We start from the raw sequence: 22,949 nt of genomic DNA on the forward strand, positions 1-22,949 counted from the left end.
GGCGGCGTCTGGTTCGCTCCCCAAAACTACAGCTTCGTCCACGAGAATCCCGACCAGACTGAAGTGTTCAACGTCAAACGCTTTGACAAATGGACATACAAGGCGAACGGCATCAAGCGCCGCATGCCGTGGCTCAACATGCACGTAAGGGGCAGCGGAAACGAGCCGGCTGTCCTGACCACCGGCGACGCTACCAACAACGTCTGGGGAACGCTGCTCAATGACGAGGGCAAGACCACCTACCAGCACAGTCCGTGGATCCACCCGGAGGCCCAGCAGTCGGGAACGGTGCTCTACTGGATGCGAGAGAACTCCCGTTGAGCCAGCGGCAGCGGGCGCCGCCCATCGAGGACAGAGTGGTGGATGTTTGAGGCTGTTATAGGTCTCGGATGCTTATGTACATAGCGATGATGATGATGATGAATTGGGGTTTTTGGGCGCCCGGACTACAATGGTCATCGGCGCTATGTCCATGGCGATGGTGGTGGGTCGTCAGTCGTTACTCATTTTTTTTTATTCCGTGCATGCTAGTCCAGCTAGTCTGAGATGCCCATCGATAAGCTATGTTTTACGAGAATGTTATTGTGCGAGTCGCCACTCTATACCGGTGTGGCCTAGGGTAGGCACTTGCATTGATATTACGAACCTGTTCTAAAGGCTCCGGTTCTGTTCATGCAAGCAGTTGGTACATAGAAGTGGCCTACAACGTTTGAGGGCGTGGCTCCACCCGGAATGTTACGCCCCCTCCCCTTTCCATGTAACGGACGTTGGCGGCGCTACTGGCCTGCTTCGTGATTATCACCAGTTCCAGTCATATTGTCTCAATGTCTCGCGGCAGTCATTTATGTGATACGGTAATACACATTCATGTCATTGATGGATCTCTGGAATTTGGCAGAATGTGTAAGCGTTTGGTTGCAAATATGATGGTCCAGTGCGCCCCAACTCGATCACCAGACGAGCGGCTGAAGTCGACGGAACGCGACGCATTATTCCAGATATCGCGCCAACAGACGCCGTGACCGGCTATTCCGTTGCTGGAATCGTTGAGCCATGGCAGGTCTAGCGAGGACTCAGTGGTCAAATAACATACTACTACCAAATCGGACATTCCCGATAAATATTATGAAATGCCACGCGCAGACTGTCATGTGTTCAGCTATAGACAGTTCTGGGATTTCCGTCAAATATATTGCAAATCAGCTCGCCAGTTGCTGTGTTATAGTGAGCAACGACTTCAAGCACACACAACTCGCACAGGCTTAATATAAATAGAAATTAGATAGTGGTCATTACCAAACGTACTCACCAAGTTCATAAACTTCACAAAGTTCAGCCAAGCAGGATACAATTGGAATGAAGGACATGCTCAACAATAACAAATGCCCGACACCCGATCAGGGCAGTATGCCAGCCAGTGTAGGACTGCTTGGTTCCGCCCCGTTTCCTTCCCTCTGAATTTTCCCCATACGCCATCCACAGCGGTGAAATAACAATTCATGGTGTTAAGCGCCGTGGGCTCTCAGGCGGCGATGCCAGTCGATCACAGGCGGGCTCTCAGGCGGCCGTGCCCGCCGACCAGAGACGGCTAGTGCGGCGGTACCTACCGATCACTGGCGGCCAGCGCGGCCGTACCCCGCTGCAGCAGCTCCAACATCACCGGATACACGTCCGCGAAGCTGGTGCCGCCCTGCGCGCGCACCGCCTGTACGTGAGCGTCCAGCGCTCCCGTCAGCAGCTGGAGCCGCTCTCTCTCGGCGCGGTGCTCGTCGAGCCAGGCCGAGTAGCGACTCACCGACCAGCTGGCCGTGTGGTGCGGGGAGCGGAGCTCGGGCGGGCCGCGCGCGAACAGCAGGTGCACCACCAGACTGTAGGGCAGCACCTCGCCCAGCGCCGGCGACTGCGCCATGTGCTCCGGCGTCTGCGGAGAGTCGACCGGACGGACCGTCATTCGGGGGAGATAGACATGGCTGGCAGGGAGGTACAGTAGCCCAGGCTCCAATATCGCACGCATGACTAAACCGGAGGCCATGGATTAATTAGTTATTCGGTCCAACACACAAAACCATGTCGGTAGGACAATCAGCTGAAGACACCGAAACGCTGACGGACAAATTTCACCCTTCCCAACTAAAATGTAGGCCGAAATCGAACAGACAAGTGCCATTTTTACTGACAGTGGAACTAATTGCAAGCAATGTTGCCGCACAAAGGCAAACACGATTACGTAAGGGTGACCTGGCCTGACGCAATCGTTTTTGTCTTTGCACGGCAGAATGTTGCTGCCAGCGTTACAACCCTACCCCGACTGACCTGGAAGAGGAGCGGTTTGAAGGCGCGCAGCACGCGGTACTCTGTCCCCAGACTGGCCAGCCGTTCACAGAGCGGCGCCACGGCCAGCTCGAGCTGTGCGCAATCGGCAGCCAGCCGGAGTCGACCGGCGGCACCCACCGGCCGCACCAGAGCCGCGTGACGGACAAACAGCTCGACGGCGCGCCGGCCCAGCTCCAGCTTACTGCAGCGGGAACGGGCGGGAGGGTTGGTTACAGGGGCACGGCCGGTCAGACACAACAATACGGACTGACGATGCTGTATGCTCCGATCGACCCAGATAGATGCGGCGGCACCGGGGAGGACCAGTCAGAGAAGGTATGGTCTATGAAAACTCCGTTTATAGACAAATACTGGGAGCTCCGAGGTATGCACCAACTTGCACTCTACGCGGAGACGTGGGGGCATCTCAGATGAAAACGAGGATCATGGAGGGCCACCTGCAATACATAAGAAGCACAATGCAAGGGACAAATGAACTCTTAAAAGAAGTCATCCGGATCCAGCTGGAAGAAAAAAAAAAGACAAAATGGGCAAAGACTACAGCTGAATACCTGGCAATGGTGCAACTCCAAATTCCCGAGCTAAGAAACATGAAGAAATGTGCAGTAAAGAACAAGCTTAGAGTTTGGGACAGTCAGCAGTGGCTCTCTGAAATGAACGATAAAACGAGTATATCAATGTAAAAACGCCGAAAGAAAGAAATTAAGGAAGAAACAATATACGACAATACACCAGCATCCAGCATACTATTCAGGGCTCGCACGAATACGTTACCACTGCATGATAGAAAAAGGCACAGTCAGGAAAGTACCGCTTGTGAGCTGTGCGGGGCGGAAACAGAAAATATCCAACACTTCGTGCTCTTCTGTCCCGCACTGAAAGATGCTAGGAACTCCATCACGGCACTCCAACAACCATATATCGAGAACTATGATAAAGTACTAGAAGACTTCCTTTTTGAAAATGACTGCCACCAGTCAATGGAGGAAAAGAAGAACAACTTATATCAATTATGGAGATGTAGAAATAACAAATGAACGCCAAAGAGGAATATCACAAGAATCGATAAAATATCAGACGAAGATAATACGGGTGGGGTGGCGTTGAAAAGCCGACACCCCGAGAAAAAAATCTGATCTGATCTGATGGTCGGCCAGACATGGACACGGGGTACAGGCACAGACCGATAGACGATGCATGCCCCGACCGAACTGGCTCCCCAAAACTACCTTCGGCGGTACCGGGGGGGAGGGGGGGGGACAGAGGGGTACGGACGGTCGGTCAGACACACACATATGACGGACGGAGACACGTAAACAGAAACTTGAAACTTGAAACTTATTTATTCACGAGTCCACTGCAATCAGTGGCTTTTCGTCATTGCACGTCACAGAAGAAAACAAACATCGTTGATGGGGGGCACTCGTTCACAGTCTCACAGCTCACTGCAAATCAGACACGACACACCACTCATGCCCGAATAACGTCTGCGAACGATACGAGTACATACATAGGCGTCAATCGCGGCGGCTAAACAGATGCCGCTTGGTAGCGGTTTTAAAAAACATTCCGGGTGGTCTCGGTATGTACGTCGTTGTACGCCTTCACAGCACTGTAGCACAAACGACTGCGCCCTGCCTCGGTGCGGATGCGCGGCACAGAGAGGAGACCCGCAGTCCGTGTATTGTGATCGTGCTGATGGTGAGCGGGAGGGCAGATAGTCTGAGCTATGGGTGACGGCACATGGTAGTCTAACAGTCGGTGAATGACTAGAACTCGGTGGTAAGTTATGAGCTCTTCAGCAGTAAACCAGCCCAGCGCTCGTACTGCATCTGAAATGTGATCAGTTTTCCGGCGTCCGGTCACAACACGTGCGGCAAAGTTGACTGATTTTTGGATACGACGCACCTGGGTTTTGTTGCAAATTCCATAGATAGACATGCAGTACGGCATTGTGGGAAAGACTAGAGCTTGCACAAGGTACTTCACAGTCGCGATGGGAATAACATGTTTGGCATGGTTCAGCGCGAGCAGCATTGCAGTACATTTTGGAATCAAGTGATCGACATGTGGCTGAAAATCTAAGTTGCGGTCGAAAATCACACCAAGATTGCGAACCTGGCTTGTGGAACTGATCGTTGCATGGTTAAATTTAACACTTACATTGCCAACATTCCTTAGCATTTGTTTCGTGCCCATCACCAAGAACTCTGTTTTTGCCTTATTTACTCTCATACCATGATCGCAAAACCAATCAAACATGCATTGTAAAGCAGTTTCAATTCGGTTCACAAGCTCCGGTAAATCCTGCTTTGCACCGGTAGTCCAGATTTGGGTGTCATCGGCGAATTGAACCACTTTTACGAATTCTGGCACGTGAAGACATAGGTCGTTAGTAAAAATGCACCATAATATACAGCTCAGAGATCCCCCCTGGTAGACGCCTATAGAGTTCCGTCTCGAAGACGATCGCATCGAACATCCACTATGGTTGTTAATCTGCACCTGTTGCGTGTGACCTTGTGAATAATCCTCTATCCAAAAAGGATCAATATCATACAAACACAATTTTTCGATCAGTCTGTCGTGCGGCACCATATCAAAACATTTCGAAAGGTCAACCATTGCCCAGAGGGTAATTTCGCCACAGTCCATTGCTCGCAGTACATCATCAGTAACAACATGAAGGGCAGTTTCGCACGAGTGTTTTCGCCGGTATCCGTGCTGTGCCTCACTCAGCAGGTGGTGGGTCTCCATGTACTCCGTGAGCTGGAGTTGAACGGCCCTCTCGGTGATTTTGGTGACAGGCAAGGTCCCTGCACTTGGCGAAGAGTACTTATAGCTGGCCCTGCAGCAGTGACATCATCCCCGGGGCCTCACAGTTCCAACGGCGTGATGGCCCTCTGCCCTCTCTGCGATGAGCAGGCACTAATTCCCAGACAATATCTCACCTGGCAGTGATGAGCGGTTTGCAGTTAAATGGTGCCAAGTAGTCGTCCACTGCGCGTGATATGAACGTCTGAAGCTCCTTCATGTAGAGCGAACAGTTGGACTCGCCGCCACTCGACTCTTCCTCCCTGCGTAAAACCAGACAAGTAACCATCAGCATCTCAGCTGACCACGTCCTGCAGACACTAAACACATTTAACAGTATAGTCGACAACAGAATGATGTTCCACTCCTCAGAAGCTATCAGTTGACCGGAGCGCTAAGTTGTGCCGTTTATCACGCAATTAAGCATGTCGATTGTGAGCATTGGGACAAAGCTATAATTGGTGAACTCAGCCCGTGTGATGCGGCACAGCCTACCACTCCAGGCAAATAATTGCCTGTGAAAAGTGGAACATCATTCTGTAGTCGACTATACACATGCCGGCTGAAGTAAGCTATCCAGGCAGAATCAAAGTTCTGCCGTCTCTGCGATAAACATTAATCCGCTATAAACAGTATTCGTCCCATGCTAATCACAACTCTATTCCGACCCCCGTTCGTCCCCAACACCCTCTCCACCGATGTTGCCATACTCCCCCCCCCCCCCCCACAGACCACCAGCGCGGCCGCCGCTGACCCACCCGGAGAAGTCCTCGTTGTGCATGGTGAGGATGATGGCCTCGATGGCCTCTGCGATGGAGGTGACCAGCGGCTGGATCCCGCTCCTCATCAGACTCCCGACGCCCTCGAGCGAGGCCAGCACGGCGTCTCGCGCCTCGGCCGCCAGTGTCGGCTGGCCGGCCAGCAGCCGACGCAACTGCGCCTCGAACGTCTGCAGCACGTTCACCAGCTGCACGTTGGTCGTCTGACCGGGAGACATCGGACCTGGGAAGGAAGACCATTTAGTAAGGCTATTTTAAAATCATGCTCATTTTCTTCGTCCAGTGTTGAACACTGCTGCGCTATCCACAATGCAATTAGCCAGTTGCCCAGTTATACTGCTCGGCCCCCTGTTCATTGCACATTGCAGCAATGCCTGGCCGGTAGTTTACTCTGTAATTGCGGTGTACACTGTACAGTGTTACACTTTGTCGCACTGCCCACCCGTCCGGTCACTCACCGATGACCTGGCTGGCGTCTCCGTCCGTCACCAGCAGCTGTTCACACTTGACACAGAACAGCTGAACCGTCTTAGCCACATTCCGGGCCACCAGCAGGCAGAGAGATGGGTCAACCCCGGACACCGTCAGCTCGCTGTGAGGGACAGAGGCCAGGTCAGGTTAGGACAGGTCAGACACATTCCTGGCCGCTAACAGACATAGACGGGTTCACGCCCCACATCGTCAGCTCATTGTGTGTCACAGAGGTCAAGTCAGGTCAGGACAGCTCACCGCGGGGCGCGGAACAGAGTTCAGGTCAGGTCGGTTAGGGCACACCGACCAACTTACACATATTCCTGCATCGCTATAAACCAGAACACTCTTATTTCCCCCCCCCCAAAAAAAAAACGTTCATTTGTGTCCTGTAAGCACTGTCTATGTAGTCTCTGCGGCCTGCACTGGCGGCGGCGGGCCGACTTACTTGGCGACGGTGCGGACGACGGCGTCAATCTCCTCTCGCGCGGGTACCGTCTCGGCCGAGAACATCAGGTTGACCGGGTCAAACAGCCGACTCAGCGAGCGGGACAGGTAGGCGCGCTCAAACGGCGCCAGCGCCTCGCGCAGGCTGCTCTCCGGACTGTCGGGAGAACGGGGCGGTAAAGTTGGGGTTCGTGGAAAAGACATGAGTAATTCGGTATCTACTGACTGCCAACATATACTGGACAGTGCAATGTGCATGGTAGGATAAATTGAGAAGAAGCGGTAAACACGAACTTATCAGGAGCTAATCGTTAATATGTCAGCGGCATTATTATGCGGCAAAATAGCATATAACCAACAGCAGAAATGTCGTATTGGTTAATTAGGCTAATAAAAACTTACAGGAATGGTGTAAGAAAGCGCCATGCGCCATGTACATATGGTGCAAGATGGTAGAGCGAGGGAGGCAGACTCACTTGAACTGGGGCTGACCGTCGGCGGCCGGCGGCGTAGCGAACTGCTGCAGCCGGGTCCACAGGTCCTGGTGGAGCCGCACCAGCTTCGGGTACTCACCCTCAAACGCCTGCCGGATGAACGTCTGCCCTGCTCGATAGGGGAGGAGTGGAGCCCGGCGTCAGGAGCGGCGAGGGAGTGAGGGTCCCTACTATTCCTGACCATACTAGCTACCGTGTGTCTGCCCTGATCGTCCCATTCCTACCTTTAATCTAGCCCTTCACTCGTCTTAACCATCATCCTGCCGTCATGGAGTAGTTCTTCTCTCGTTAATTACCACCCATCCTACCGTTAAACACATTGATCTCTTTTCTGTACCACCTTCCCACTTTCCAAGCCCTGCCGTTGCTCCCGAGAACATTCCCAGCCCCGTCGTTACTAACGCCCATCCAGTCATCAAACATTTTTAACACACTTCAATCCCAATCATCTTTCCAGGTCAAATACAAACCACCTCCCAAGCCCTTCACTCATTCCTACTGGCCTGCTCTCCCAAGTCCTTTCGCCAGTCCTTCTCACTTTCAGCGGCTTTGACGAACTCTGTGCGGATCATGGCTGTGACGTCCTGCCAGAAGAGTGGCATCAGCTGCGCAGAGCGCACCTCGTCGATAAAACACACCTGGGTCACCGGATCGCGCTTCTTGCTCAGCACCTGAAACACGGGACGGGAGACGTAGAGGGTCGTGCTCACAGCAGATACAGCGAGCGGGGAAGACTCGACGCATCACTCGCGGCTGGTTCACGTTCAGGCACAGAGTCGGAGACGGACCGTTTATAATTGCAGTCATCCGCAATACACTTGCGGATTTTTCGGTCTTTCGCTATCTATCTTTCGTTAGTAAAGTAAAACAGCACTAATGTCCACCTGACGACGATCCGGTGCGGTCGGTCACCGGAACCAGCGGGGCTCCGGGCTCCTCGGTCCACGTCATCCTCACCTTGTGAATGTGCTGGATCTGGGCGCAGGCGCCGTAGATGTGATCGGCCAGCCGCTCCAGGTTGTTCCACAGGGCGGCGCGGAAGGTGACGGTGTTACTGGGCAGGGCGGCGGCGCCGGGCCGGCCGGCGGCCGTGCCTGGGCCCGATGACGCGGCCAGCACCGACTCCAGTCGCAGGGCGTCAGTGAGTCGCGTCTGCAGCCGGTCCCTGGTGTCGGTAAGCAGGCCGTCCACCGTCGGCTGCAGCGAGCCCAGGCTGTGGCACACCTGCAGAGCCGTCGCCACCTGCCGGCAGTGGAAGGAAACGGTGGAGTAGAAACACGGTTACAGCTGATGGCGACATCTACGAGGCGTTCCGACACTTGCTTCGTCTTTTCCTAATGATCTGCTCGGACAGCGTATCGTCGTAAGGAAATGTCATTGCTGTCTACCGATGAAGTGATTTTCTCTACCAGATAGAAAGCATGAGATCTGGCGGGCCGCCACCAACCTCAGCCACCAGACCAACTGGTTGGGACGAGGGAGATGTCGGCCATTCCATCTCTATAGTGTATACCAGCCTCTTCGGGGAGCCACACTAGCCTGGGACTGGTTGAGCGACTCCACGCCGCCTGCACCACTCGATATGGGATGGAGCGCAGAACTGACCTGGGACTGGTTGAGCGACTCCATGCCTCGCTGCAGTAGTCCAGCCGCCTGTTTCTCCACCGACTGGCGGCCGGCGCGGATCTGTCGCTGCTCCCGCTCGTACACCTCCAGGCCGGTCAGGTCGACGTCCGAGACCGTTTCGTCTGACGGGAGGGTACCATTCAGTCACCACTGGGGCGCAGATCCACACACAGGCCGGTGAGGTCTAGATCAGAGAAGGTCTCATCTGACGGAGGGTACGTCACAGTCAAATACAGGGATGCAGAATCCACGACAAACACAGGCCAGTGAGGTCGACGTCTGAGACGGTCTCGATTGGGGACTGCCGACTGGGGAGGATGCGTTTCAATCACAAAAGGGGTAAAGACCCACACAGAAGACTGGCGAGGTCTATATCAGAGACGTTCTCGTCTGTGGAGGGAAAGTCTCAGTCAAATACAGGGACGCAGTCCCCCACAGGTCTCAGTCCGCAGAGCGGATCCTGCCTCAGGCCCTCGCCCCACCCTCCCCCACCCCCGCCCCAATCCCGCCGCCTCTCTTACCGAGTTCGCTGAGCGTCTTGGCCGCCTTGGTGATATCCCTCAGCCCTCCGCGCAGCTGCGCCTGCAGCCGGCGGCTGAGCTGCTGCAGCCGGATCAGACGGCGCAGCATGTCGCAGGCGGCGTGCAGTCTGGAGAGCATCACACTCTGGGAGGCGATTTTCAGGTAAGGCTCCTCGACCCGCGACCGGAGCCGCTCCACGGCCGCCAGCAGCGCCTGCCGACAGAAACGGACCGAAGGGGGGCGGTTAGAGCACAAACTGAGCCGATACTGATATCGGATGTGATTATTACCACATGTATTATATACAGAGGCCGACACGACCCAACTCGTTCGCTTATGGCTCTTGGCGGTACCGACCTGTATTTTGGCCAGCATGGTCTGCAGAACATCATCGAGCGTTCCCGTTCCGCTGGCCTGTGACAGAAGGTCCTCGTAGTGTTCGTTCACCTGATCGGCGATCTCAGAGTCGAGCAGCGCGATACCTGCCAGAGAGAGGGGGAGGGAGGAGTGAGTGAGACACGCCTTAAGTAATATCACCATGTTAAGCAGTCTTACAATGCAAAGCTATCTGCAGATGTGCTGGCCCGTCTCCTGTTTCGAGTAGCGCCGGAAATGGTGTCAGCTAACGATCGCATTTGGTTATGTGGGACAGCGTTTTCTACTCAGCGCTCACTTGGAGTGATGTGAGCCAGTGTTTGCTGCTCTCCTGTGGCCATAATATTGTGTCTACCTGCTCACCTTTAGTGATGTGTGCCAGCTGCTCACCTGTTTAGTGATGTGCGCCAGCTGCTCACCTTTAGTGATATGTGCCAGCTGCTCACCTTTAGTGATGTGAGCCAGCTGCTCACCTGTTAAGTGATGTGTGCCAGCTGCTCACCTGTTTAGTGATGTGTGCCAGCTGCTCACCTTTAGTGATGTGCGCCAGCTGCTCGGAAAGCGCCGCCGACTGGAGCAGCGTGCTCGCCTCCCGGTTAACATCAAAGTCGGCGGACAGAAACCGGCTGTATGCTCCTGAAACATGTGCCATGGTCAGCAGTCAGCACGGTAGCTGAGTGGTGGTTTGTCATGGGCCTGTCCATGACCACTAACCAGCTCCGTTTGATTTCCTGCTGGCTCAGACTGCATCAATGCATCCATCCAAAACATAAAAGCCAAAATTTCCCGTAAAAATTTACAAAAAAAAAACTGAAAATGTAAGCCAACATGGCTGATACTATATTAAAGACCAAGTTCTCACTTCCACTTGACTGCTAAACAACTAAGCGTGTGGTAGTGTTGCTAAGACTCAAACTATATTCACTGACTGTACTCATTAGTAATTACTCAATGTTGGCTTCTATGCTATAGGTATAATGATCCTTTACAGTTGGCAGTGAGGTACAGGTACAGACACAGCAGATACAGGGAAGGATCAAACCACAGAAATATTTTATCCTACGGAGGATAAAAAAGAAAAGTGTTTGACCTGGCAGCTGGCACAAAGATGACACAAACTTGAAAGTCTTACCATCATCTTGAAGAGTCCTCAGAACAGCAGGTTCATCTTCCATGATGGAACCTGTGGAAAGTAATGTATTTTCAAGTAGCACACTGTCTCTGCAATCAGCATTCCAATCACCAGCATTTTGTATGGAGTATACACATTTATATTTTTGTATTGTGAAGGGTCTGTCCCCAGGACAGAGCATATATCATCACTCCGCCTATCTGGCCAGCAGCACTACTGTGTGGGTTCAGTCTGTTGGAATCTTGGATTCAGCACAGTGCCAGGAAACTTACAGGAAGATCACCCTAAATCAAGCACCCCATGGACATGCCATATAGACCAAGGTCTAACAAATAACAGGAACTCCTAATCTGGGGCTAGGCTAAGGCTAGACAAGGAGACAGGAGTTTCAAGCACAGAAAACCAGCAGAGAACACATGACTTGGTTTGAGAAGTTTGACTTTATTTCATAACAAACTACAAAGGTACTCTGTGTAACTGGCCACTGGGCAGGCAGGGCAGTAGGTACAAGTCTTTATTAGGAAGGAAGGCACCAGTGCTGGAAATGAGGCCGCTTTCTGGTCCCGGCGTTTTATTCTCCGGGTGGGTTACCCCCATCTAGTGCTCAGCCTTTGGGAACCCACTCAGGGTCGCGGTTGTTTTTGCCGCTCGCCCAAGTCAAAGATGCAAAGTTAATAGTCAAAGGAAGCTTATTTAGGGCCAGCCAAACCAGCCTAGTCTGGAGTTACTGTTAAATGTATGCATGTTGAATTTAGAGGTGGCAAAATGTGGACCCGAGGACCCGGTCCAAAGAACCAGTCTGGACCCATATGGGTCCAGACCGGTTCCGGGAAATTTTCTGACGGGTCCAACCGGGTCCTTCCATAAACTATACATCTTGCACACTACACATTATTGCAAAATATGAAGTGAAGGACGTGAATGTTTCTTTGCGCACAGTACCTCATGAGTATTTTCAGTGGGAAATAGGCTGTTTTACATGATGCAACTAATGATACTTACAAGTAGTTTGTATTAATTGACTTTTGGGGACCGGGTCCAACTGGTTCCGATTCCAACTAAGACCGGGTCCGACTGGTTCCAGAAATGTCCAGCCGGGTCTGGTTCGAGTCTGGTTCCCAAAATTTTCATCTTTTGCCACCTCTAATGTTGATGAAAGAAAAAGGTGTTGTAGAATCAATTAATTTCGGAATCGTATATTTAGATGCCCTAAATAAACTTTGTGTGACTGTCAACTTTGCATCTCGAATGGGCCGAGCGGTGAAAAACAGCCGCGACTGAGTGGGTCCCGAAAGGCTAAGCACTAAATGGGGGTAACCCACCCGGAGAATAAAACGCCGGGACCAGAAAGCGGCCTCATTTCCAGCACTGGAAGGCACCCTTTGCATTCTTATTAAAGTCAATGTAATGTAAGGTGAGCTGAATTAAAGTGAAAGTACCTAATATTTAGTTGACCAACAATTCACATGATTATGGTGTAGGTAACTTCACGGTGAATAACGTCCAATGGGCAAAAGTGGATTTCTCTCCCCTTGAAAGTGGCAAATACAAATATACGTAATCTTTGATTAGCTGATTAACATTCGGCTAATAATTATTTGCAGGATGGGTTGGTTGGTTGGTTGGTTTGGGTTAAGCACCAATCCAGTGGACCAACTTGAACTGCTAACCGAAACTCTCACGCTGTTCCAAGCGGTCAGGCAGCGGCATTTCCACGTGCATTGCCCGGTAGCAACCCGGTAGCAAGGAAGGTAGCAACCCGAAATACCTATAAGTAGCAACCTGCCTATTTTATTTACCGTTGCGTGCAAATTCGTGCAATTTAAGAATGCAAATAGTCCTTACTTGTACTTGTTGGGTTAGGGCGCATAGCCTCGTTGGGCTCAAGCGTCCGTAGTTGTTGTCATCAGTGCGCCATTCTTGTCTCGATCGAGTAGATGTTGCAATCGGCTGCAGCCAGATTGTGCAGAGGGAAACTAAGCAGATGAAGGAAAATGATAGGTTTAGCATGGGATGGCATGGGGATGTATGCGCGGGCTTCGGATATGTCCAGGCAGGAAATGTCCGGTGAAGTATATTAGTAACGGTTAGTTTCTAACATATAACTGATTAAAAACTTAAAAATAGAAACAAAAAGGATGGTTTCTGGTTATGAGTCATTCAATCATAACGCTCTTGACCTCGCATCTGTCCAGCGAGCCATTCAGTTCAAAAGGATCTTCAGGCACGAGTCTGCTCTTGGTACCTCACTCAGTTATCAACTTGCGTTGGAGGGTTCATGTCTCATGATCATACCGATCATAACAAGCCTCAACTTCGGAACTATGCGACTACTTCTACAAAAGAAGGGACCGGATGGTACAAAAAAGATTAACGAAGGTATACATCCAAGAGAAATCTAGAAAAAGAAACTACAGTAGCAAACCAGTACAGGCTGCTCTTCATTCATCCACTAACTGCATCCATCTCTCACACCGATGCATCTCCACTCCCGCATCCTTCTCATTCAACATTCAATCTCCATTCATCCAATCATTCCCACACAATGCACGACTGTTACACACATGAGGACGTCCACAGAGCAGTCGCAGCACATAACACAAAACACCAGAGAGACGATAAAGTAAACAATCAACACAAATTACAAAAGCAGGAGATCACATCAATGTGCCAGATCGACGGCCATGCCCTCCGCATCAGTCGCGACGGGGTTCGCCAATCGGCAGGTAGACTAACATAATCCAATAATTGCACATGATAGCTTCAAACACAAATAATCACAACTAGTTCATCGCAGATCATCGCAGTCACAGCTTTTTGAAGAGATTGGTAGCACGTAGGAACCTGAAAACCTCGTCAGTGATGTCCGGGTGTTGATCACCCAGAAGAGTTTTCAGGGTAAGTGGTACATCCAATTGAAGGCACTTCTGAACAATCGATTGTCGGTGAGTAGCATACACTGGGCACTCCACAAGTATATGTTTAACTGACTGGGGACACAAACATCGGTTACATTCAGGCCTGGGGTCTCTATCTATTATATGTCCGTGAGTGAATCGTGTATGTCCTATTCGCATGCGACATAACAAGATTTCCTCCCTGCGACTGGCGCGTTTACAAGATGACCATGATCCAACTTCATCCTTTATCAACTTCAAGTTGGTGTTTGAGTTATACTGCTGCCAGCACTGATTGAACAGGCGACGGACAGACAACCCAATATCGGGATAGTGCTCTTTGGGACCCATTTCAAGGACTACTATTTGATCCAGCGAGATAGCCTCCCTGGCCTGACGGTCAGCTAGCTCGTTCCCAGTGATGCTGCAGTGTCCAGGGATCCACAAAATAACAAGTTCGCGATCAGACAAAGTAATCAATCGATGACAGGTCTCTAAAATCTTCATGATAGTAGGATGGGAAGTGACCGGCCCACGAAGAGCAGTCAGCACGGACAGGGAGTCCGTGCAAATGACACATCTCATGATACCACTTTCCTCCACAAATAACAGTGCCCGTAGTATAGCGAATGCTTCCGCCGTAAATACAGAGCAGTTACTTGGCAGCTTAAACCTTTCACGTCGGTTTCCAAGTACATACGCACATCCAACACCATCATGGTTCTTTGATCCATCAGTAAAGCAGAAAGAGAACGTTGCATATCTCTCTCTGAGGTCATTAAACTGACATTGCACTTCAATATCAGATAAGTTTGCTTTTCTCTCATTTGTTAGTCGAATCAGATCACATTTCTGCAAGTGCCAAGGCGGGATGGTACCAGATAAGGACGTCAATTCGTTCGGCATATCAAAGTTTGTCTCAGCGCATATAGCCGAGAGCCTCTCATACACAGGGAAGCCTGCGATTCGCTTCAAATAATCACTATCAATGGCAGGCAGCGATGCACCGCGTGATATCAATTCAAGACATGGATGGTTGGGGTCACTCTTCACTCTCAAGCAGTACCGTAAGGTCAAATCGCACCGTCTTAATCTCAGAGGGGGTACGTCTGCTTCCACCATCAGAGGTAGTATGGGGGAGGTTCTAAGCGCGCCCGTAGCAATCCTCACGCATGCATTCTGGATGCTATCAAGCGACTCAACTGTTTTGTTTCGTGGACCATCCAGTATCTGGCATGCATAATCAAGTATTGGCCGTATCATTGATTTGTAAATTCGCAAAAGTATCGTTCTATCCGCTCCACAGTTCCCTCCGGCCAAACATCTTAGGATTGATATACGTTTAGTTGCCTTTCCCTTCACATATTTAATATGTTTGCTCAAATTCAGTCTCGTGTCGAGCAAAACCCCGAGAAACTTGACCTCCTCGGAGTAGCTCAAGTGCTCGTTGTAAAGTCTCAATCGGGGCACAGTGGCTAATTCCCTTGCTTTCATATATCGTCTGAATATAATGGCATTGCATTTGTGCGGTGAAAAAACAAAGCCCCATCTGTCAGCCCATGAACTAACATGGTCGAGAGCTAACTGCATTCGGTCAACTAATTGTGCAATTCTCCTTCCTTGCACCCACATGGTACAATCGTCAGCGTACAGCGCACATGTTGGGTTTCCGGGGACTCCATCAAATATGTCGTTTATCATGATGTTAAACAACACCGGAGAAATTACACCACCCTGTACCAAGCCATTGTCCTGTTCAAATGTATCGGAGAGGCAGCCATTTCTGACTTGAAAGGTTCGGTTATCAAGGTAGGATCGAATGAAGTGCATCATTCGCCCTCTGAAACCAAGTGCGTGCATCTTGGTCAGCAGGGCCGCCGTCGAAATAAGATTATACGCATTCTTAAAATCCAAGAATACAGCTAAAGTATACCGGTTGTAAAAGAAGCCCTGTCTAACATTGGACTCCAGTCGTAGTAAATGATCAGCTGTGCTCCGTCCCTTCCGAAATCCGCATTGAATGGCTGAAAGCATTCCTCCGTTTTCAATAAACCACGCCAGCCGTCTGGTAACCATTCGTTCCATGACCTTACTGAAGCATGATGTAAGCTGTATAGGTCGGTAAGATTCGGGTTGGTGACTTGGCTTCCCGGGTTTAAGGATCGGCACCATAATGGAATGTTTCCAAGTGTCGGGAAGACGCTCTGAAAGCCAAATGTAATTAATCAGCTTTAGGATCTGTGTCAATTGCTCATCATTAAGTTGCTTGAAAAACATGTAGTGAATCTTATCAGGCCCAACAGAGGTATTTCCACAATGGGAAACTGACCATCTCAATTCATCAATAGTAAACATGTCATTGTAGCACTCGTCGTTGTCGCTCGCAAACGATGGAAGCTGTTCGAGCAAAACACTCTCTCTTTCCCTAAAGGCAGCTCTATAATTAATGGACGCCGACATCCCCGAGAAGAAATTCCCGAGCACGTCAGCGACTTCTTTGGGATCGTCTGTCATATTGCCATTGATGCATAATACGGGCAATGGCCGCTGGTAGCGCTCCTTCTTTGCAAAACGCCGTATTATGTCCCATAGTTGTCGCATAGGGGTGGTATGTTTGAACATATGTAGCAGTTTCTCCCAAGAGTCCCGTTTTGCCTGTCTAATAATTCGCCTTGCTCTTGCTTTAGCAGCTTTATATTCCATGAGGTGTAAAGTTTGGTGGCTACGACGAAACCGGTTGAGTGCTCGTCGCCGACTACGAATCGCCTCTTTACATTCCTCAGTCCACCATGGACAAGTGTACTTTGAGTTGTTCCGTTTCATAGGTACGCTATCCTCCGCAGCCCTCAGTAAGGCTTCGGTCATAGCTGTGCAGTTTTCCATTCCTATTCCTTCACAAAATCGTAAGTCGCACTTCTCAGTAAATTCAGACCAGTTGGCCTTATTAGTATTCCATCCCGTGAAATCTGTGTTCCGACAGGTGTCAGTTCCAGGCAGATCAAATGTTATGTATATTGGGCAATGATCACTGGAATATAGATCAGAGTCGGTACACCATTGCAGGTACTGACCTATATTACCCGTGCTCAATGTTAAATCAATATGGGACCATAGTCCAGAGTATTCATCGAGCCGTGTCGGGCTGCCATCGTTAAGAATATTCAGTGCGTGTTGACGAATAACTCGTTCCCATATGACTCCTCTCTGGTCACAACGATCTGCGCCCCACATGTAATGTCGGCTGTTAGCGTCTGTACATATAATAAAAGGTTGTGGCAGCTGGCTCACCAGACCACTGAGAACCTGCTGCGAAAGACGCTCGTTCGGCGGAAGGTACAACGAACAAATACACAGCCGACATCTGCCAGTTGGGACCGATATTGCAACAGCTTGTAGACAAGTATTCAGATTTATCTGACAATGGGGATGTTTATTGTTAACATAAATACTGACTCCTCCCTGTCTCCTGTCCGTATTGGGAAATGCGTTATAAAGAGTGTAATTATTAAGGCGGAAATCATAAGGATCATTAGGGAGAAAATGTGACTCTTGGATGCAAATCACATCTTTGCCTTTTTCCAGTAGCACAGGTTTAATCTCCGGCCATTTTCCAATCATTCCACGAGCATTCCATTGCATGATGGTAAAACTCTTCACACTATTAACCATAACGCTGTTTCTAACTAACTATTCGACGGAAAAGTACCCAGCACGGTCAAGGTCACCTTTGCGCTCGTTCTCGGCTCTGAGGTCGGGCTCACGCCGCGCCCCAGGACCGGGCCCACGCCTAGCCCCCGGGGCCGGCCCGCCGACCTCGCGATAACATCGGGTCACGTGACCTGCCCCACTGCCCCGGGCGCCGGTCGAACCATCCCGGCTCCGACAGAACACGCCCGTTTCATCAGCCCCGCCGCCAAACCGACCCAAAAAAGGATCGCCTGGCAGACTGACGACAACCACCACAAAATCAAATATAACACATGAGATACTGAAACCAGACACCAGATGCAAATCAGGATAAGGAAATAAATAATACATAATCTGGGTACCGACTAAAACCTGCGACAAACGCAGGCAACTGTAATCACTGGAAATAATTGTTCGATATTTGCCAGAAAAAACCACAAACACAGAAATGATGCTTTTGCTGGGTATTGTCTAAGAGTTGGGGGGATGGGAATTGTTTTGCCAACACTGTTTGGACGAAGGAAGTCGCGAAGCACTTTGGGCCCGCTGCATTGGTTTGAGCCGACCACGTTCACCTCGCCCTGGGGCTCGAGTGAATCGAGTCAGCTCGGGGGACGGCGAAATCTCGTCATCCCCAGTCAGTGCTGGAAGGACAGGCATGTTGCCTCCCTTCTTTCCCTTGCCCTTCCTCACAGTTTGCCACTTCCCAATCTCCTTGTCAAAGCCAGTCACTGGTCTTTCATCTGAGTCGACATCACCATGTTTTTGAACCTCCATAGAATCACTCTCTGTCTCTATGCATGAAATCTCACCACTACTCTCTACACCCTGTGCACCGCTGTCAGTGATGCAGGCAGGCTCTGTCTCCTTGTCTGTGCCTTTGGGATCCAATTGTTTGCCCAGAACCTGCTTGAGCAAACCCACCAGCTCTGTCACTGCATCTTCAAGCTTACCCACCCTGGTTTTCAGTTCCTCCTCCTGTGGGGATGAGCTCTGTGGTACCTTAAGGACCTCAGAATATGATTTTGGACTCTGTTTCTGTGCTTGTTCCTCAAATTTTTTCCTCGCCTCCCCAAAGGAAATGTCTTGTTCTACTTTCATTCTACATATTGCCCTCTCTTTGACCCATATCTCACACCTCCTATCCTGACAGGAGTGGCCACTCTTGCCACAGTTGATGCACTTTGGAGTGCACTCTCCCTCATGACTCGGTTCCCCACAGACAAGACACACACGATCATCCTTGCATGTCGTTTCAGAATGGCCAAATTTACCACATTTGTAACACATCATTGGATTTGGGATGTACTGGTCAACTTTGTAAGTGACATAGTCCAAAGAAATCCTAGAAGGGCAGGTGGGGGTATCAAAAGTTAGAAGGAGTGTTGCTGTCCTTTCAGTGCGCCCATTGACCTTCCTTGTGAACCTTTTGACCTTTGTGACACCAAACTCTTTCAACCACCCAGCTACTTCCTCCTCAGACAGTTCCATCAGGTCGTGGGCCCGCACGATACCCCGGGAGGTGTTGAGCCGTTCATCCCTGATCACCTGACACTCCTCACCTGCAAACATTTGAACTTTCAGAAGCTTGGAAGTCTGAGACTCATTTTTTGTCCTCATCAGCAGCCCACCATCAGCCAAGAGGCTAGCTTTAGCCAACCTATCATCAGGTCCCAGTATCCCTCTGATTCCGAGCTGAACCCAAGGCCATCCCTTTGATTTAAATGAAACATCAGATAACAACTTTACCTTCAAGAAAGACCCTGTGTTGTTGGACTCTCCTCCGTCAAAGAAAAACTCGTCAGGTCGCACCCGCTTTACGGGCCGCCTCCGATCCATCACTGCATCACCTCTTACTTCAAAGAAAGAACTTGCCTTGCAAACGAAACAGAAAATAGAAACCAATGAACCCAAACTCCAACACCCTCAGTAACGCGCGAGAGATCGCAGCTAAACTCGAGCCCCGAAAACCATCAAAGCTCTGTAAATAGTCCCGAAAGAGTGCATGCGCTTTGTTTGTCTGATGTGCGTCATTTACGAAACTTGTTTACATTGCATTTAGCTCATTTTTTAGCCTCCGAGGAAAATAACAAACAGCTTGTAAATGGCCATTGGAATGGCAATGCTCGATAAAAATAGTTTTTCATCGCTACGTTTTATGTTTAAGTGACTAAATGGCTTAAATATCCTTACATTTATCGTAGGAGCTCTTCTCCTAAATTTACCCCGCGTTCGTAGCCTCCCGGACGACGAAGAATCAACGCCGTCCGGCCAATCTCGTTCGAGGTCGTCGGGGGCTGGGCCGCGGTTTTCGAACGTTATTGGCCGGACGCATGGGCGCCGCCACCGGGGGGGACGGGGGGGACGCGTCCCCCCCACTCTCAGAATGGAAGGGGGACGTCCCCCCCAAACTCATTACGGAGCGAACGAAGCGAGCGTAGTCTTTCGGGAAATTTCTGAGTATGAGCGGCCGGCCGGCCATGGTCACGCTTTTGCGAGACTTATGTCTCAGGAACCACTTGACTGATTTACATGCGGTAATTTTTGTAGGGTAGCTTCATTCCTTCTAACAAGTATTGAACTATTCTCGATGCATGTGGGTGACCCATTATGCACCCGTCACGTGAAAAACGAAGAGGTGTCAGTTTTGTAACAATTGCAATAGGTATCTCGGTAACATACTGGGCCGATTGCGCTGAAAGTTGGCATGTAGGTAGGTAGGCACCCACCAGGCAATGCATATCCATGACCATGTGCCACAGTTGGGTTGCTGCTGCACGTGCGCACGTGCAGGGGTCGATTCCAGATCTCGAGAACGGCTGAACCGATTGTGCTGAAAGTTGACACATGGTTAGGGACCGGTTATTAGGGTGCCGTGCAAAAGTCAGTTGGGACCCATTTTGCACGTGCGCACGTGCAGGGTGCCGCTTACAGATCTCGAGAACGGCCAGGCCGATTGCGCTCAAATTTGGCACATCGTTAGAAGCTGGTTAGTAGGGTGCAGTGCACAAGTTTCTTGGAGGTACCCCCTCGCAATTTCGTACGTGCAAGGCCCACCCCCTCGCTCGCTCCGTTAGTCGCCCCAAAAGGCGTTTTACTGGTTGTTTTCCTACTCGAAATTTGATTAGGCCCTTCGGTCCAATGAGACCATTTCAGAGCCGGAAGGATGAAAGAATTAGTGGGAGAAATTGGTCTGGGCAGCCACCCCAGTGAGCCACTTGGGCTGAACTCGACCAATTGAACAGGCAGCCCAGCCCACTGGCACTCACTGTACCCGGCAACGGACTCTAGCTCCAGTGGAGTGATTCCCGCATGGGATAGAGTTGCCCGTCCAGCCCGGAGCAGGGGATCGCGGCGTGGAGGAGAAGGATTTGACTGTCCGAGGATGGAAGAGATGGAACGGCCGGTGCCGAATCTGAGAGGGTCCAGGAGGTTTAGATACTCAGTATATGGGGTATGGGCCTACATGCATTGGTCTGACCCCTGCCACCTCGGCCAACAAAATCTCCAGCTCTTATCCGACCTGTCATCGCGGAACTGCCGATTTTTGATATCGTGATCAACGTGTGTCGTATAACACGACTGGCCGAAAACGGGCATAATATATTTCGTCTAACCAGCCAAGAGCATGACTTTAAACCAATCCGACCTCGGAGTCAAAATCTGAACAATTTCGAAGACTTCAACTCCGACTCTGGCCAAAACTGTCAACTCCGACTGATTCCGGCTCCGACCCCACAGTTCTGCAGTCACACTACACTAAATTTTCAGCTTCTAAGAAACCAGTAAAACGCCTATTGGGCGAAGAACGAGCGAGCGAGGTAGTGAGCCCTGCACGTGCGGAAGGGCGAGAGGGTACTTCCAACGGGACTTGTGCAAAGCACCCTTCTAACCGGTCGCTAGCGGTGTGCCAAATTTGAACGCAATCGGCCCAGCCGTTCCTGAGATCTGGAAGCAGCATTCTGCACGTGCGCACGTGCTAACGGGGTCCAAAATGACTTTTGCACGGCACCCTACTAACCAGTCCCCAACCGTGTACCAAATTTGAGCGCAATCGGCCCAGCCGTTCTCGAGATCTGGAAACGCCCCCTGCACGTGCGCACGTGCAGTAGCACCCTAACCGCAACACATGGGAATGCATTGTCTGGTGGGTGCTACCTGTATGCCAAGTTTCAGCGAAATCGCCCCAGTAATTACCGAGTTATTAAAATGGAAACAAATTTGACACCTCTTATTGTTGTATTTTGCACGTGCACTGGGGGTGACCCACATGCACCGAGAGTATCCTATTTTTGGTAGAAAGGATGCAGCTACACGATAAAAATTACCGCAAGTCAATCGCCCAAGCGGCTGCTGAGATATGAGCCTCTCAAAATCACTACTTTTGCAAAACAGCTTGAACACCCTTGACTTTTCACGTGGCACGTGCCACGACGGTCACTGAGATGTATCGAAAGTAGTCAATTACGGGGTAGAAGGGATGGGGCTACCCAGCAAAAAAGACCGCAGGCCAATCGGCCCAGCGGTTGCTGAGATATAAACCTCTCAAAAGCGTTACAGGCCGGGCCGGGCCGGGCCGGGCCGCTCATACTGAGATTTTTCCGTTATATTGAAAAGACTCGCTTCGCTCGCTGCGCTCGCTCGCTCGTAATAAGCTATACCGTTGACAGGACCAAGATTCTTGACAGGACCACAAAACTTTGAGGCGACTTGACTACTTGACTTGGTGACCTGACCTAAGGTTTTCTGGTATCAAGCTTGTTAAACGGGCTGCAAAATTCGTATTTTAGAGCAGTTTTGCCTGATGTTTTTTGCCAATTTTCGCGGCGCTTCGCGCCGATTCATGCACGACCCAGACAGAGAGATTGTAACTATACAACGCCTCCTCCCCCACGCGGGTATGCACTATGCATTACCTATAGGTGATTACGAAGTTCAAACCAGCTGAATGCTGATTGGCTGGCATTTTTCCGTAAGGGAATGGATTCCTCGGTGAGGGAATGACAAAGTGTAATTATGGGAATGACTTCAGTCTTCAAACCTAAAATCGATACCGATATCTTTGGCTAGGGTGATCGTTGAGCCATAAAAGCTCCTGATTTGTTCTCGTCTCAGCTCAGGCTACAAAACTGTTACTTCAGTTCAAAACCCAATGTTTAAAGTGGCATATTTGCTTTAAACTTTGAATGCATCGGACCGAAAAAGCCACGGTAAGAATGCCTACTTTTGGGTTTTCAGTCGGTCAGTCCGTCCCCCCCCCCCCAGTCAAAAATCCGTGGCGGCGCCCCTGGCCGGACGACGTTTACGTCGTCCGTGACCGTACGTCGAGACTGGGCAAGATAAATGACTTTCGGCTCCGCGTCTTCTAATG

The 22,949-nt window shown here is 50.5% G+C and overlaps 1 protein-coding gene across 3 annotated transcripts; it reads right to left on the reverse strand.

The window, feature by feature from the left end:
• Positions 1-1,169: 1,169 nt before the first annotated feature.
• LOC122377663 (conserved oligomeric Golgi complex subunit 5-like) lies at positions 1,170-19,550 on the reverse strand. Of its 3 annotated transcripts, XM_043357967.1 has the most exons (16): positions 19,328-19,550; positions 12,840-13,330; positions 10,995-11,045; positions 10,394-10,498; positions 9,845-9,969; positions 9,487-9,700; positions 8,945-9,087; positions 8,297-8,581; positions 7,878-8,010; positions 7,322-7,448; positions 6,847-7,002; positions 6,386-6,519; positions 5,907-6,150; positions 5,286-5,411; positions 2,314-2,515; positions 1,170-1,921 (listed from the first exon to the last, which is right to left on the reverse strand). In XM_043357967.1, exons 2-16 carry the CDS (start codon positions 12,862-12,864, stop codon positions 1,604-1,606), a joined length of 2,388 nt encoding a protein of 795 aa, XP_043213902.1. In that variant the 5' UTR covers positions 12,865-13,330; positions 19,328-19,550; the 3' UTR covers positions 1,170-1,603. The 3 variants fall into 3 exon arrangements, with proteins under 3 accessions (XP_043213902.1, XP_043213901.1, XP_043213903.1); XM_043357966.1 differs by lacking the exons at positions 12,840-13,330; positions 19,328-19,550 and adding an exon at positions 12,794-12,835; XM_043357968.1 differs by lacking the exons at positions 10,394-10,498; positions 10,995-11,045; positions 12,840-13,330; positions 19,328-19,550 and adding an exon at positions 10,226-10,244.
• Positions 19,551-22,949: the final 3,399 nt, after the last annotated feature.

The sequence above is a fragment of the Amphibalanus amphitrite genome, unplaced genomic scaffold, assembly GCF_019059575.1.
Source record: "Amphibalanus amphitrite isolate SeventyFive unplaced genomic scaffold, NRLGWU_Aamphi_draft 000048F_arrow, whole genome shotgun sequence".
NCBI classification, from domain to species: domain Eukaryota; kingdom Metazoa; phylum Arthropoda; class Thecostraca; order Balanomorpha; family Balanidae; genus Amphibalanus; species Amphibalanus amphitrite.